Raw genomic sequence first — 17,591 nt, 5'->3', positions numbered from 1 at the left:
GTCAATGTAAGAATCTCTTGAACTGTATATTGTGTTTATTCTCTTAGTTCAACAGAAGACCATGTGTTTTACTTATTTTGTGTGTGCATGTTGTTGCATATACACTCACTGTAACGATTATTAGAAACACCTGTTCAGTTTCTCATTAATGTAATTATCTAATCAACCAATCACATGGCAGATGCTTCAATGGCTTTAGGGGTGTGGTCCTGGTCAAGACAATCTCCTGAACTCCAAACTGAATGTCAGAATGGGAAAGAAAGGTGATTTAAGCAATTTTGAGCGTGGCATGGTTTTTGGTGCCAGATGGGCCGGTCTGAGTACTTCACAATCTGCTCAGTTACTGGGATTTTCACGCACAGCAATTTCTAGGGTTTACAAAGAATGGTGTGAAAAGGGAAAAAACATCCAGTGTGCGGCAGTCCTGTGGGCGAAAATACCTTGTTATGCTAGAGGTCAAAGGAGAATGGACCGACTGATTTAAGCTGATAGAAGAGCAACATTGACTGAAATAACAACCTGTTACAACCGAGGTATGCAGCAATGCATTTGTGAAGCCACAACACGCACAACCTTGAGGCGAATGGACTACAACAGCAGAAGACCCCACCGGGTACCTCCTCTTAGTGTTCACACTAGCATTTTTAACAGCGACCCTAAAGTTACCGAACCAAAGGCATAGGGAGACGGTTACAACCTGATTGGTCGGCTTATGTGACGTAGAAGCTTGCTTTACTGAACATTCAGAACAATGCTGTGTGCTGGATTAAATACGATCATTTTATGCGTGTACATATGACATTGTTTTTTACCCGCTGAGAACTCATGAAGAGCTTATAAAATGTTCAAAACATTCAAAACAGCACCAGGATTTCCTCCGTTGTGCAGAAAAGAGATAGCAGTTAACGTTACTCATTTTGAATACACCGATCTTTCCACGTCATCAAATCAGCTGACTATGCGTCGCATTTTGTGAAATTACGTCCTGTTTTTGGTTAGTTTACATGTCTTTGATCCGTGTTGCACTTATATATCAATCGAACCACACCAGAGTTTTTTTGGAAGCGGACCGAGACCCATCTTTTTAGCGGTCTCGGTCCACTTGTTTGGTGTGTTCACATATGTTCAAATGAACCGCACGAAACGAGCAATCGCACCAGGGTTCGTTTTAATCGAACCAAACATGACAAGTGTGAACGCACCCTTAGAAATAATGAACTGAATCAAACCAACTTTGTAGAAGACTTTGTACATAATGGCTTTATTGAGAAAAATAACTTAAATCCCATAAAGTATTATGAATGACATAATACATTTATAAATAATGGGTTTAAAAAAAAATGCCACTATTATGGATTTTTGAAAATTACCTTTCTTGAAGTGTGTAACCAGAGCCGAACAGCCCTATACGCTCACTACACAAGCTGTGCAGGGCCCCGCAATTTACTCTAGGCCCCGCCTCCCCCTCGTGTCAAAGCTCGTCAATCAATGTTAAACACTGATGATAAAATTATGCGGAATTATCCTTCTGGCCATGAAAAGAGGGGGAAAAAACACCATGAGAGTGAATTGCAGGAACAGCAAACAGGTAAACTTGTGTTCTCACCTCTCCAAGTTTGATGTCAGCAAATAACAGTACCCTAAAGTTAAGTTGATGTGCATCTCTTCTGTTGTCTTGCTAAGCTAGACAGGCAAGCTATGCATCTCTTGGTCTAGCTAGCTAATGCCAGCCGCTTTCAGGGCTGTGTTCTGTCTTTGTGCCTGAAATTTAAAATTATTGAAGTTATTTATTTATTTATTTTTTTTGATAAACGGCAACAGTGTTTGTTTACTGCAGCTCGGAAAAGATCCACGTCGCGCATGAACACGCGTTCATATGCTCGTGCACGAAACGTGTATTTTCCAGCAGAAATATCTGTGTGGATACCAGACCGACAGAACAATATATGGGTGTGATGGTCCTCCTCCTCATCATAAGTGCACATAGGCTACATACTTTTAAAACAAGACAATGATTATAGTCTTAGTCAATGTTTAGTTAAAACTCTTATATAATACTAATACACAAATTATGCAAGATGGACATTTTGACATTGATTGACTATTGATTTATAGGCTATATTGAATTTAAAATGTTGATATTAATTAGCTGAACATACTGGTCAATATGGATGCACATCCCTCAGTAAATAATATCAAATATTGCTTTAACATGCATAATATAAAACACAGTAGCATCCTATGGCAAGCCATTTTACTTTTTATTTATTCACAATTTATTCACATTTTTAATGTCAAAAAATAAATGTGCACTGTTTACATTGTGAATTCTTGATATAAGGTATGGAATTTTTACTAGTAACAATGTCTTTTTGATATCAGGGTTTACATGTTCACTTGTACAAAAGTGAATTCTTGATATCAACAATGATGTCCTCACTCATAGAGATTGTTGATATCTGAATCACTAGTTTGTTAAACATTACAAGAGCCAAGCCATACTATAAATAGTATTTTATATTTGAAAATGTATAAAAGGAAATCTGGGGGAGCCAGTTTGAATGGGTCTGATGCTGCTTATAAATTGTTTTATCTATAATTTGCAGGTGCTATGCTTAAGTTTGTACGTAGAGGAGATGCTGGATCATCTGCCAGTACAAGCACAGACCCAGATGATCCACATCCAGCCTCAGCCAGTACTAGCACAGACCCAGATGATCCACATCCAGCCTCAGCCAGTACTAGCACAGACCCAGTACAGCCTGATTCACCAATAGTAAAGCCGTCTTCTTCAGCAAGTACTATCTTAAGATTATATAGAAAATACTCTTTAATAAATATTGTTTGTTTGAACCTCATTCTTTGATTGTTTTGTTCAAAGGAGGGAGGATTGTATTGGGAGCACTAAGGTGTCAGGTGTAACTGCATGGCAATGGCAAATGGTTTAAATAGCTTACGGGTCAGGTAGGAGGGCCCCTTAGCAGAATTTTGCTTAGGGTCCCAGGGAGTTCAGGATCGGCTCTGTGTGTAACAATCTGAAAGTGAACCGTATATAAAGTTTTTATATACAGAATTATAGTTATAGTTCATTTCAGAAGTGTCTCATGCACACTTGTCCGTTCATAAATAGATTCATTCATACAGGATTTGAAGAGAAAACAAATCCTGTTCACAAATCTCTCTCTCTCTCTCTCTCTCTCTCTCTCTCTCTCTCTCTCTCTCTCTCTCTCTCTCTCTCTCTCTCTCTCTCTCTCTCTCTCTCTCTCTCTCTCTCTCTCTCTCTCTCTCTCTCTCTCTCTCTCTCTCTCTCTCTCTCTCTCTGCTTGTATTTGGACTTTTTAAGCCTTCCTCACAGAAAAGCAGACTGCATCAAACGCCTGACCATGTACAAGTTCATTCTATTGCTACAATTTTTTACCACTGCAGTGGTCTTGACTAGTGTGTCAAGATCGGTCAAAATCCATTGAGTATGAGAATTTCGGAGAGGATGGTTTACGTAGATATGCTTTTGAAAATCCGAAGTGTCTTTTTCTGCACCCTTAAAGTCACTGTGAAATCAAAATGGACAATTCTTATTTTTTATGGAATATTTCAGTATTTATTTTAAATTATTGATCTGTTCACATAGTTATTATTCATAATCTTTCATTATTTACTTGCATGAGGGCAGGACAATCTGTCACTCACATGAGATCGCAGCAATAGCAAACCATAATGATCCGACCATCCAATCAATCCCCCATGGACACACTCAAGTACCGCCCAACATTTTTTGTTTGTCCGAGAAGCCGTTCGACTCGCATATATGTCACAATAGGGAAGAAGAGACTATTGCAACTTCTGTTTCATGATGACTTTAAAATGCATCGTGCCTATTCATATCCATCAACGCACCATCAGGGTTCTCTCCAGCATGTAGACATCCTAGCCGATATATCGGTCTGTCTCCAAGCAGTCTAAATACACAATCATTTAATCAACCAACCAACCACAAGTCCTGCCTCAGACATCAGAGAGAGAGAGAGAGAGAGAGAGAGAGAGAGGCATACCACATGGTTGGTTTGCCTCCAACCAATCACTGCAAGCAAGAGGAGGAGCTTTACAAAGTCGCAGTCGTATCTGTTCTGGTCAATGAGCATGCTGCATTCGGCTGCATAGTGTGTGTATGTGTGTGTTGTCAGAACGTGGAGCCGTTTTATCACTGCTGTCTACGGGACACACACTGTCAGCGTGAACGAATGAGTGTGAATGAGTAAGTGTGAGCTTTTTCCTTACTGGCTCAACCCCAAATCGTCTCCCCCTCCCTTCCTCAAAACTACCGCCACATTTCCCTCTCTTCCTCCTTGTCTTCTCTTCTCCCTCCCTCACCCTCCCTCCCTCTGCATCCAGCAAAATCACCCCTTCATCACACGCCGGACGCTAGCGTGTGTGCGCGCATGTGAGAGAGTGTGAGCGGGCGGCGCTCCGGCGAGACGTGAGTGTGTGTGGAGAGAGAGAGAGGACGAGGAGGAGAAGACAGGGTGATAGGTGAGAGGGCATGTGGCGGATGAGTGTGTGATGAGAGGAGATGGGGGGAGCGCTGGGACGGAGAGACGGCAGAGAGCGGAGGAAGCCGCGCAAAAACGCCAAGAAGTCCAAAATCAACAGTAAGGTATCCCGTTCTCTCTCTGACACTTCTCTACGTGTCTGTCTCTCCTCGTCTGTCTTGTGCAAGAGCGTGTGTTTGTTGCAGTGCATTCCATCAGACTGTGTATGTGGCTTTATTGCAGAGTAACTTCCCTTTGAATGTGTGAGACAGTTTGTTACAGGGACAGATGGACAGAACTGGCTCAACAATAAGGATTTTTATATGCTGTAATTGTTCATTTAATGGCAAGGTTTCATTACAAAAAGCTGTGCTGTAACTTGAGAGTAAATTCATACACAGTGTGTGAAATATAACTGCTGGTTCATAAAATAATCTTAATCTAGTCTAGTGAGATTGTGTTAACAAATCCAATTCAGTTTTGTAATATACTTCATTTTAATATATTTGCTGCTACCAATTTACAGTTTCTCATCAGACTGGTTCAATAGAGCTCAACTATTGGTTCAAATTAGGGATACGTAATATATACATATTGCTTTTTGAACTTATGAAATGAACTGATATTCATTTTTAGCCGCTATTTTAGCAAATATCCTTTTTAATTTTGTACATTTTAATGTAGTGATGCCAAATGTATTTAAGATTTATTTTAGTATTTTATTTATTTAGTCACAGAACATTTAATATTAAATAATTAGTAGGGATGCATTATAAGCCAATGGGGCCATTTAATCAAACTGCAAATCATACTCTGTGTGAAGAAAATCTCTCTTTGTGTTGAATTCATTATTGTCAAAGTTAACGCAGCAATTAAACTTTTACAGTAAAAAAACAAATGTTAAAGGAGGCTCTATTTGACCATATAATCACCAGGGTTGTCAGTTGGGCCGGGGTGATCAGATCCATGCTTTTTCCTCACACCAAACAATATTTGTAGCACGCCCCCCATCCGATAATCTCAAAGAGCTTTGTGCTTTGTTACTTGTGATAAGGAACAAAGTCTCAGCTTTCAAATTCTGTCCATTTTATCATGAAATTCTGGCGCTTTTTAATGTGTTGTGACAGATCACTGTAGCGCCTCAGTTCAAGCGTTCAAGCGAGTGTTTTCTTCCTATTTAATAGGTAAAGCGCGAAAAATACATGCATGAGCACAAAAGATACAGTACACCTTACAGAGCGTAATCACTCAATCTGTTCCAACCACGGAAAGACATCAATAAACAGATTGTGACCATATGTCACCTAACGCTGCATTTACCTCAGGAAAGATATCCAATGTTCACATTTTGTTAGTTAGCCATACAAAACGATAGAGAGGAGCTTATTTACTGTTAATTATGTTTGAATAAACTTGCCATGAATATAAGAGTTTATGAAAACTTCCTTTATGAGTTATACAAAGTTTTTCTCTGAGTGTTTTATTATTTCTCTCAGATGTATTATATCTGGAAAAAAAAGTTATTACTTAATTAGTTAATTAGTTATTACATCAGTAATTTACCAGAACAAAATCAAATTGTATCGGCAGGTACATTTTGCATCTGTGCATTTATAATAGTTAGTTATCTGTCATAACATGATAATTATCAGTATATACTATAATAGTATTTATTATTTATATGGATACATATAAATAATATAATAAATGTTGCATACATTTTTATATAAAAAAGTTTTTATATTCTAATTTATATTCTGTGTTTGTCATTTTTATTCTTAATTATATTAGTTTTTTATATTTTTGTTTTTAGCTTTCATTTAAAAAAAATTATATATATATATATATATATATATATATATATATATATATATATATATATATATATATATATATATTATTATTATTATTATTATTTTTATTTTTTATTTTTTGAGAGTCATTTTAGCATTTTAGCTTAAATATATTTATTTCGGCTAGTTGCTGGTAATTTTATTAATTAAAACACTTTTATAGTTTTAGTTTTAAGTAAACAATAACAATACAGCGCAGCATATTGGCCAGAATTAGTTTATATTTATATATATATATATACATATATATATATATATATATATATATATATATATATATATATATATATATATATATATATATATTGGTGCGTCCCTGCAAATACATTTGGATGTATCACAAATTCAAATGTTTGCATTATATAAATACCTCAGTGTATATGATCACTGAACACAATATAGGACAATTTTTATCAACAGGCCTTAAACTCACATTGCCTGCAGCACATTGACCATCCTTACTGTTGAGCTTAAGCTGACTGGAGGCAAAGACCAACCATGTTTTTCTTCAGAAAGAAGTTCCAGAAACCTACACACACACACACACAGTCTCACATTCGAGTTCCTCTGCTGTTTTGACATTCTAGGCTGCACCGAACACACGCTGATAAAAGAGTAAAAAGAGGTGTGAACATGAACAATTCAAGCGTTGATGTTTACCTCATGAAGCATTTTCAGTGTATTCCCCCATTTTGACTCTTTCTTGCTCCTCCTTCAAATGCCATGCTCGAATTGTGTTGTACCTGTACATGGATTTGACAGCGTGCTGATCCGCGGTCTTGACGGAGATGACACTGGCTGTGATGCGTAATCTCTTGATCCTGTGAAGTGACTGATGGGAGATTTAACGAGGGCTCTGAGTGGCAGCCGTTTGCTCGACAGCACGATCAGACAGAATGTGGAGGTGTAGTCAGTCACGGGGATGACAAGTTTGGGAAAACAGTACTGGAATATTTGGGAGACTGTACTTTAGGGATTCTTGAGAGCACATGAGGTGAATATGACCTTCTTCCTACTCTTGTTATACAGTCCTTAGATCCCCTTTACAGCTCATATTTGGGTGATGGGATCACATTGTTGACTACATTGAAAGGCTGGTGTACTGTAATTGATTGGTTTACAATAACACATTTGGGAAACACACACACACACACACACACACACACACACACACACACACACACACACACACACACACACATACACGTCTGGTTTACTATTTTTGTGGTGGACTCTCCATAGACGTAATGGTGGTTTTTATATCGTACAAACTGTACATTATATCCCCCTACACTGCCCCTAAACCTACCTAAACCTATGTTAATGAATCCCTATTCCACTGTGGGGACTACTGGCTGGTCCTCACAATGTAGGTGTTCTCAGGTTTTACTATTCTTATGGGGACATTTGGTCCCCACAATGTAATATAAACAAGGGCACACACACACACACACAAGAAGTCTTTTATGCTCAAAAAGGCCACATTTATTGTAATTTATTTAATATTTTGAAATATTATAATTTAAAATATCTGTTTTCTATTTGAATGCAGTTTAAAAAATAATTAATTCTAGTGATGGCAAAGCAAAGTTTTCAGCATCTTTCACATGATCCTTCAGAAATCATTCTAATATGCTGATCTGATTTGGTACCCAAGAAATATTTCTTATTATTATTATCATTATTGAAACAGTTTTTGTGGAAACTATGAAATAGAAATCTTTTGTAGGTTTTTACTGCCACTGACGTTGATCAATTTAATGCATCCTTGCTAAAAATCCATATGTATTCATTTTTTATTTTTAAATTGTAATGAAACTTTTGACATGATCGCAAAGGTTTAAAGATTGAAACAACTAAAGTCATGGACAACTAACAAGCAAGAGTTTAGCTTGAATTGCGAGCTCTAGATGGGTCATACTGTTTAATTTGAGAAGCAGTTGCTTTTCACAAAAGTCTCCATTTGTGCTCATTTAAGTCCTGCTGTCATAGAAGAACAGCTGTGATCTTTTTTTACAGCTGTGAAGCTGTAGAGTAATATGTGTCTCTATATATGCATGTCTTAGTGTGTTAACTCAAGCTCAGTATATCTACTCCACACAAGAGCATGAGTAAAAACTAACTAAGCATGAACGAGTTGGCTCCATATCTTCCAGCTGTGACCTCATCCAGTGATGTTCTGTACATCCCACTGTGATATACCATAGTTTGTCTGATGGGTTCTGATCATTGACTAATTTTGTTTTGAGTTTTTGATTGTTTTCCTGTGGTCTTATAGTCATGTGGTGGCTAATACTAAAAGGTTGATGGTTAGTGCCAGAATTGAGCCCTTGAGCAAGACACTTAGGTTATTCCAAGATAACTGACCCTGTTATACGCCAGCTTGAATTAAATCATCTGCTAAATGGCTACTTACTTATTTATAAGGGAGGTTTTTGAAATGACAAGAGAGGTTACATATTCATGTTATATATTAGAGGTTATATACTGGTGAATATTCTGATGAATTATTTTGGAATGTTTTTTTCAGTACCATGCATGTGAGATTGGAGAGTGCATAACGCTGCGAATAGCATTCCATCCACTGAACTGTCCCGGGACTCTTTTATCGGCCCTGCCCTGAGGCTGACCATTACACGACCTAATTAAACCAGAGCGAGATCCAGTACAGCCACAAAGTACTTACACATCAGCTGCTCATAACTCTCTCTCACACACACACACACACACACACACACACACACACACACACACACACACACACACACACACACACTCACACACACACACACACACACACACACACACACACACACACACACACACACACACACACACACACACACACAGCTTGATTTCGTCAGAAGTAGTTTAGAATCACTCATACACTGGTGCACATCGATATATCCACAACAGTTACTCTATAAAGCATCCATTATACAACCTCAAATATCTATCTATCTATCTATCTATCTATCTATCTATCTATCTATCTATCTATCTATCTATCTATCTATCTATCTATCTATCTATCTATCTATCTATCTATCTATCTATCTATCTATCTCTCTCTCTCTCTCTCTCTCTCTCTCTCTCTCTCTCTCTCTCTCTCTCTCTCTCTCTCTCTCTCTCTCTCTCTCTCTCTCTCTCTCTCTCTCTCTCTCTCTCTCTGTTTGTTTGTCTGTCTATCTATCTATCTATCTATATGTCTGTCTGTCTGTCTGTCTGTCTGTTTGTTTGTCTGTTTGTTTGTCTGTGTGTCTGTCACATATCCACGATATGTTCTTTACAGTCTCATGCTGAGAGAAATTTTCATATTTCATTTTTTTCTGAGATCACCCACCAAAGTCTTCAATGATGATTGTATAACTAACAGTGTCCTCAGACAAACAACATATTTCCCCCCTTATGGCTGCTGCTTGTATATCTTTAGCCAAAAATACATCACATGTATACACACATTGTCCTTCTCTCTCTCTTTTAGATTGTAAGAACTGATGTGCAACTCACTGTTGTAAATTAAGGTCATGTAGGCTGTGCTGAGATGAACTGGGGAATACAGCAGTTATTTATGCATTAGAACTTGTTCACCATGTTGGTTTGTCAACCGTTTCCGAAAATGTTATCATAGGCCATCAAAAGATTTTGAATATAGTGTACAAAAGGTCTAGCTTCATGATATTTCTATGGTCTTTTTTAAGTTTGAAAGCTTCGGCCGGTGATCAATACTGTGTTCAGACTTTCCCCTTTTGTATTTCAAGAAAATCATAGAGGTTTGGAAAAACATACGGATGAGTAAATTATGACAGAATGTTTATTTTCAGGTGAACTTTCTCTTTAAGCATCATCCCTGTAGTTTCTTATTCAATAGACTCAAACATATACACAAGAGCACTATCTTTCTTTCTCAGTGCACCATGTCAGAGGTTAATGGGCCAGTTGTTCATCCATAAACTGCACCTATGAGAGCTTAAACTGCTCTTCTTCTCACCTGTGGACAGCGAGACAGATTTTATGGCATCTGAGAGAGAGATTGTAAGTTTGTCACCATTTTTGTTACCAAGAGGACTCACTCCTGAAGTCCCATTAAGACAAATGGATCTCCCAAGCAGCCGTCTGTCAGGCGTGAAGTGAGACGCTCTGCTGGAAAGCGGAGCAATAACTCAACACTAACTCACTGTGCAATGAGGAACTGACAACTCACCACTGGCCTGCCAGTCTCTCGGTCAGTATAACGGGCATGTCACATTACCACCAGTGTGCCGCCAGTCAGTTTCCTTATGTGTGCTGTTAGTCCAAATTGCATGCATTATGAGCTACCCATCATGGGAAGATACTATCAGATGTGTTAGCAGATTCGTGAAGGATTGTTATGGAATGTGTCGGCAGTGATAGGAATGATATGCTAATGCTGAATATTTTACAAATAGTAGTGGGTTAGTATGTTATACAATTGTCAAATGTGCTGTGTTTCCATTGTTGGATATATTATAAATTCTGCGGGCTATATGGGGTATTATGTGTTTTTTAAGAGTATTCACATTCATTTAGCAGATGCATTTATCCAAACTACATATTCCTAGTGCATTTTCTGAGTAATATGGTGAATAATATGATCAGGTCTATTATAGGTACTGATGATAATGTTAACACCATTATATGTTACACCATGGTACATTTAACATCACATTATCTGTATCATGAGTAAAATTAGTTTATAATAGGAAAATGTACAATATTGTGGACAGTGGTAGATGGGCGTGGAAGTGGTATAATATATATATATATATATATATATATATATATATATATATATATATATATATATATATATATATATATATATATATATATATATATATATATATATATACAGTCTTGTTCAAAATAATAGCAGTACAATGTGACTAACCAGAATAATCAAGGTTTTTAGTATATTTTTTATTGCTACGTGGCAAACAAGTTACCAGTAGGTTCAGTAGATTCTCAGAAAACAAATGAGACCCAGCATTCATGATATGCACGCTCTTAAGGCTGTGCAATTGGGCAATTAGTTGAATTAGTTGAAAGGGGTGTGTTCAAAAAAATAGCAGTGTGGCATTCAATCACTGAGGTCATCAATTTTGTGAAGAAACAGGTGTGAATCAGGTGGCCCCTATTTAAGGATGAAGCCAACACTTGTTGAACATGCATTTGAAAGCTGAGGAAAATGGGTCGTTCAAGACATTGTTCAGAAGAACAGTGTACTTTGATTAAAAAGTTGATTAGAGAGGGGAAAACCTATAAAAAGTTGCAAAAAATGATAGGCTGTTCAGCTAAAATGATCTCCAATGCCTTAAAATGGAGAGCAAAACCAGAGAGACGTGGAAGAAAACAGAAGACAACCATCAAAATGGATAGAAGAATAACCAGAATGGCAAAGGCTCAGCCAATGATCACCTCCAGGATGATCAAAGACAGTCTGGAGTTACCTGTAAGTACTGTGACAGTTAGAAGACGTCTGTGTGAAGCTAATCTATTTTCAAGAATCCCCCGCAAAGTCCCTCTGTTAAAAAAAAGGCATGTGCAGAAGAGGTTACAATTTGCCAAAGAACACATCAGGCCATCCTTAAAAATATTTTGGTTTGCAGTAACAGTAAAAAAAAATTAAAAAAGGGTCGGTAGGTAGGTAAAACATTTTTTTTTTTCAAATTTTAATGTAAAAAAAAAAAGTACATTTTTGGTGATGGTGATTACGTAGGTATGAATTTAAACTGACTGGGTCTTCAAGCCGTGCCTTCGGGCTCATAGGCTAATTGCAGGCTATATAGACCACAAACAAATTGAAATATTTGTCAAAAACATGTTTATTGCATAAATTTCAGGTACATTCATTAAGAAAAGGTTCCTACCACCGCTAGCTGTCATTGACTCATAGCTGTCAACCCTCCCTTTTTTCCTGGGTTTCTCACGTATTTTAGCTCTTTTCCCGCTATCTTCCCGTTTTAGTATTTTCCAGTGATATGTATTGTATATGATATGTATATGTATTCGTATTTTTACGCTCGATTGTGTTAACTTAGAACACGCAACTCTGTGTCTCTGAAGTGGCTTGCACTTGTTGCTAAACCAACGCATCTGGTGATATAGACTAGTGTATTTGAATATTAAAAAGATTTTTTTTTTAATGAATTAAATTAAGTAGCTATAACCTACTCTTTACTGGTAAATATTACAGTAAACAAACATCACAGACAATGGCAGACCATTTTTTTCAGACGTTAAATTTTTTGTAATATGTATTGTCTCTCAGTTTATTTAAAGAGACACTGCCCATCTTTCCTCCTTCTTGGCAGCCTACATTTAGAATAATAGATTTGATTAACATTAATGATGAAAAAGGTTAAAAAAACGTTATTGTTTGGATTGTTTTTTCCTGCTGTCGAGCCACAGCCATTCACTAAATCAGTGTTTCCCAACCTTTTTTCAGTCATGGCACCCTTTGAAAATGTTCTAATTTTGTGACACCCCCATACATATGTTACACTTGGGGTGTAATTGCTCACGGCTCGGTTTGTATCACGGTTTTAGGTTCATGGTTTCAGGTTCACGGTTTCAGTACGGTATTTGGTGGTGGTGGCTGAGGAGATTCCCCCCTTCTATATGTAAAGCGCTTCGGGTGTCTAGAAAAGCGGGTGTCTTGTTATTTGCCATGCTCAGGGAAAGAAAGAACTACTGTCAAATAAAAATAAAGGAAATAAGAACAAAAAACTTAAATACAAGCAGCAGCACAAATAAATACTATTGAGCAAAGATACTAATAAAATAAACAATGCTTTTCAGATTTTTTCAGGTAGGTCTAACATAAGTTTTTAGGTAGAGAAATTGAATAAATAAATCAAATGTAAAATAACTGCACATGTAACTGTTTAAATTAAAGATCAATTCTTTTTAAAATTACAAAAGCTATTCAATAAAGAGCAGTGAGTGATGTCCTTATCTTTTTGTTTGACAGACAACAGCAGTAAAGGCTACTGCCCCTTTAAGACCTTATACAGGGATATGCTCGTCTTTTTCGACTGTACACAGTTCACTTAAGGCATCAGACTATGTCTGCTTGGATACTCATCAAGATCGACATGTTGACATACTTTTTGTGTCAGTTTGTCCGTTCAAGCGCAAGACTTAAAATAACTCAATATTTGCGCGCTGACAGACGTACGAGCGCACAGAGACAGCTTCTCACACTGCAGAGTTCTCATTCACGTCTTCTGGCGAATATACTGCATGGGTATAATATACCCATGGGTGATGATGGCGAAAATGACTGGTCATACGGCAGCACTCGCATGCATTGAACACAGTTTACAAAGATAGACCGTTTTGCCCACGTTTTTCTTTTATTATCGCTGTTGTAGTGTAGCCTATCACTGAGGAGCCAGCACGTGTATCCATCGACAGAACCATACATAAAGCATTATTTTTCAAGTTACAACCAGTGCCGCCGCTCCCACCACGCGCTGCGCGTAGTCGAGCAAAACACACGCTACCCATAGCAACGCGTTATGACAACGATATTTCAGACTGACAGATATGGCGTTTAAATAAAGTCAAAAGTCGCGCGCACGAAAACCACGAGCACGCGAATAAACCCAAGCGCGCAAAACAGACCCACGAGAGGAAAATAGCAACGCGAGAGCGCATCTGTGCAGCCGCGAGCGCATTTGTACACCACGAGCGCACATTTGTACACCGCGAGCGCGCGAAACAGTATTTAGGGGCGGAAATGAATACTAGCGCAAGCCCCTGCTGCCTAGCACGCACAACTGCAAATGAGCGCTCGCGTGACTACTCAACACTCGCTCGCTCCTCGAGTTGACTTTTGACACTTTGAGGGTGGGGCAATGACTTTTGTCTTCCCACCTGTGATTGGTCATTTGTTTAATCAGTTTTACTCTTGTTTAAACATGTAGCAGGACTAGGACAAGGCACGTTTTAAGGAACCATTATGTCGGACCCTGAGTAGGTAATTTAATTTTTAAGTCTTTGTGTTTCGAGTGCAATATATTCAATATATGAAATTGTATTGTACAATTTCGAAGGTATTTTGTTTACAATCATCTTGAATAGTTTGTATAGGACCTTAACACCAAAAAAGATAAGCTAATTTAAGATAAAGCTGGCTAACCCATAAATGTAGGATGTTAAAGGTTAGTTTTGACCTACATTGAAAATATACAGTAAATAAATCATCGCTGAGTAGCATTTCTAGCTACTTAAAGCTAGTATGCTAATGTACTAAACAAAGCAGCGTAAATGCAATCTTTGTAATTTATTCAAACCACAGCACCGACCCCTATTGCCCTATTGCTATTATCGTAATGCCGTATATAAAATGATTAGAACACATTACAAACGGCATTAGTGAAACTTAAGGGTTACATCACTGAAAGCGTTTTTCTGCTGATGGTCTATGTGACCCTGTAAAAAGTGTGAAAAAAAAAAGTGACGTTTTGATGTTTTCTGTCATCCTATATGCAAACAATTAAGAAAATAATTTTGATAGATGTACTACTAAGACCATGTTTGAAATAGGGAAATTAGTAAGTAAAATCAAACTTTGATGCTCATTATCTATTTTTTTTAATAATTTCCTGGACTCAAAGGATGAGTAGAGATAATGTAACCCTTTCAACTTTTGAAGTGTGTTTATCACAAAAGTGACATGGTATCTTAACATCTCATTAATTATTCTTTGTTCTGTCAATAGCTAAGACACCACTTTTTGGCAAATCTTTTACACAAGTTGCAACAGGCCTTCAGCACAATACCACTGGATTTAGATTATCTGGAGTTTCTGTGTCGTCAGGAGCTGTATATTCTGGAGGCCCTGTCCAGTCACATACAAGTACCCCCTGCTATCATTTACATTTACATTTACATTTAATCATTTAGCAGACGCTTTTATCCAAAGCGACTTACAAAAAAGGGGAGAGTAATAGAAGCAACGAAACAGACAAGGCCAACAACCTCTAAGAGCTGTAAGAAGTCTCAATTAATAAGCACAGTACAATTTTTTTTTTTTTTTTATAGACATGTACAACAAAAACTCACGTACGCAAAATACAAAACACTGGATTTTGATAGCTATGATAACAACCCATTAGGACTAAGGCTGTTGCCCCAGCTGTTGTCGTTAATGCAGATTCAGTGGCCCAATGGGTGGTATCACCCAGGCTTTGCAAGAGCTCTTTGACCTTATACGGGCACAAGCGGAACACCCAGCACCATGTGTCAGATAAATAAATCACAAAGATTGCATTTACGCTGCTTTGTTTATACATTAGCATACTAGCTTTGTTAAGTAGCTAGAAATGCTACTCAGCGATGATTTATTTACTGTATATTTTCAATGTAGGTCAAAACTAACCTTTAACATCCTACATTTATGGGTTAGTCAGCTTTATCTTAAATTAGCTTATCTTTTTTGGTGTTAAGGTCCTATACAAACTATTCAAGATGATTGTAAACAAAATACCTTTGAAATTGTACAATACAATTTCATATATTGAATATATTGCACTCGAAACACAAAGACTTAAAAATTAAATTACCTGCTCAGGGTCCGACATAATGGTTCCTTAAAACGTGCCTTGTCCTAGTCCTGCTACATGTTTAAACAAGAGTGAAACTGATTAAACAAATGACCAATCACAGGTGGGAAGACAAAAGTCATTGCCCCGCCCTCAAAGTGTCAAAAGTCAACTCGAGGAGCGAGCGAGTGTTGAGTAGTCACGCGAGCGCTCATTTGCAGTTGTGCGCGCTAGGCAGCAGGGGCTTGCGCTAGTATTCATTTCCGCCCCTAAATACTGTTTCGCGCGCTCGCGGTGTACAAATGCGCTCGCGGCTGCACAGATGCGCTCTCGCGGGTGCACAGATGCGCTCTCGCGTTGCTATTTTCCTCTCGTGGGTCTGTTTTGCGCGCTTGGGTTTATTCGCGTGCTCGTGGTTTTCGTGCGCGCGACTTTTGACTTCATTTAAACGCCATAGACAGAGACAAGATAAATATGGCTTTTCCGCCATTTGTTACTGTTTTGTACACGTTGTTATATTAATTATAATTCAAATTCTGTTTTATTGGCCACAATATAGTAATGATGAATGTTGAGAGAGGCACTTTTGATTAATTTTCAAAAAGGGCACGGGCTCGAACCCCCAAAGCCCTCCCCTCTGCAGTGCACTTGCCTGGTGTGTGTAATGTGTCCATGCCATGGTCCTGACTCCTGTCACACAATGCGGCGAAATCTCCAACAGGGCTTTAATAGTCTAACGTTACAGTGAATGAGAGTATGAGCCGAAACGAATGCACGTGCAGGCCATAGTGTGACATCCGTTAATATAGTGTAAACATAGATGACGTCACTGGTTTTTCTATAAATGAAAGAACGCAGCCTTCGTTTGTATGGCCCAGGCAGTTTATATATTTATAATACTTACTAAAATATATTTCATATTATTTTATTACTTTTGTATTAGTTGTTTGAAGAGTAAAAAAAGAAATTGGTCGGTCTTAATGCAAATTTACAACCGGCAAGTCGGTCGGACTAAAAGGAAAAAAAAATAATAATTTGAGTCGGCCCTAAATTGACAGGGTCGGTCGGGTTACGGCAAACAAGAATATTTTTTAAGGATGGCCTCAACTGGCCTAAAGAGAAATGGAGGAACATTTTGTGGACTGATGCGAGTAAAATTGTTATTTTTGGGTGCAAGGGCCACAGGCAGTTTGTGAGACTACCCCCAAACTCTGAATTCAAGCCACAGTACACAGTGAAGACAGTGAAGCATGGAGGTGCAAGCATCATGATATGGGCATGTTTCTCCTACTATGGTGTTGGGCCTATTTATCGCATACCAGGGATCATGGATCAGTTTGCATATGTTAAAATACTTGAAGAGGTCATGTTGCCCTATGCTGAAGAGGACATGCCCTTGAAACGGTTGTTTCAACAAGACAATGACCCAAAACACACTAGTAAACGGGCAAAGTCTTGGTTCCAAACCAACAAAATTAATGTTATGGAGTGGCCAGCCCAATCTCCAGACCTTAATCCAATTGAGAACTTGTGGGGTGATATCAAAAATGCTGTTTCTGAAGCAAAACCAAGAAATGTGAATGAATTGTGGAATGTTGTTAAAGAATCATGGAGTGGAATAACAGCTGAGAGGTGCCACA

The 17,591-nt window shown here is 37.9% G+C and overlaps 1 protein-coding gene across 5 annotated transcripts in view; it reads left to right on the top strand.

The window, feature by feature from the left end:
* Positions 1-17,591, top strand: part of shank3a (SH3 and multiple ankyrin repeat domains 3a) — a 462,280-nt gene that overhangs the window by 230,706 nt on the left and 213,983 nt on the right. The window contains exon 1 of one of the 5 annotated variants that reach the window (XM_067420068.1): positions 4,515-4,651. The exons of 3 other annotated variants lie outside the window; for them this stretch is intronic. In XM_067420068.1, the coding sequence (XP_067276169.1) occupies positions 4,568-4,651 (84 nt within the window). In that variant the 5' untranslated portion in view covers positions 4,515-4,567. Of the gene's footprint in view, positions 1-4,514; positions 4,652-17,591 lie in introns of those variants that run through there. One more of the 5 variants, XM_067420070.1, reaches the window with a different exon arrangement.

The sequence above is a fragment of the Pseudorasbora parva genome, chromosome 16, assembly GCF_024679245.1.
Source record: "Pseudorasbora parva isolate DD20220531a chromosome 16, ASM2467924v1, whole genome shotgun sequence".
Taxonomy (NCBI): Eukaryota; Metazoa; Chordata; class Actinopteri; order Cypriniformes; family Gobionidae; genus Pseudorasbora; species Pseudorasbora parva.
The sequence above is the reverse complement of the archived record's forward strand: the minus strand, read 5'-3'. Positions and strand labels throughout refer to the sequence as shown.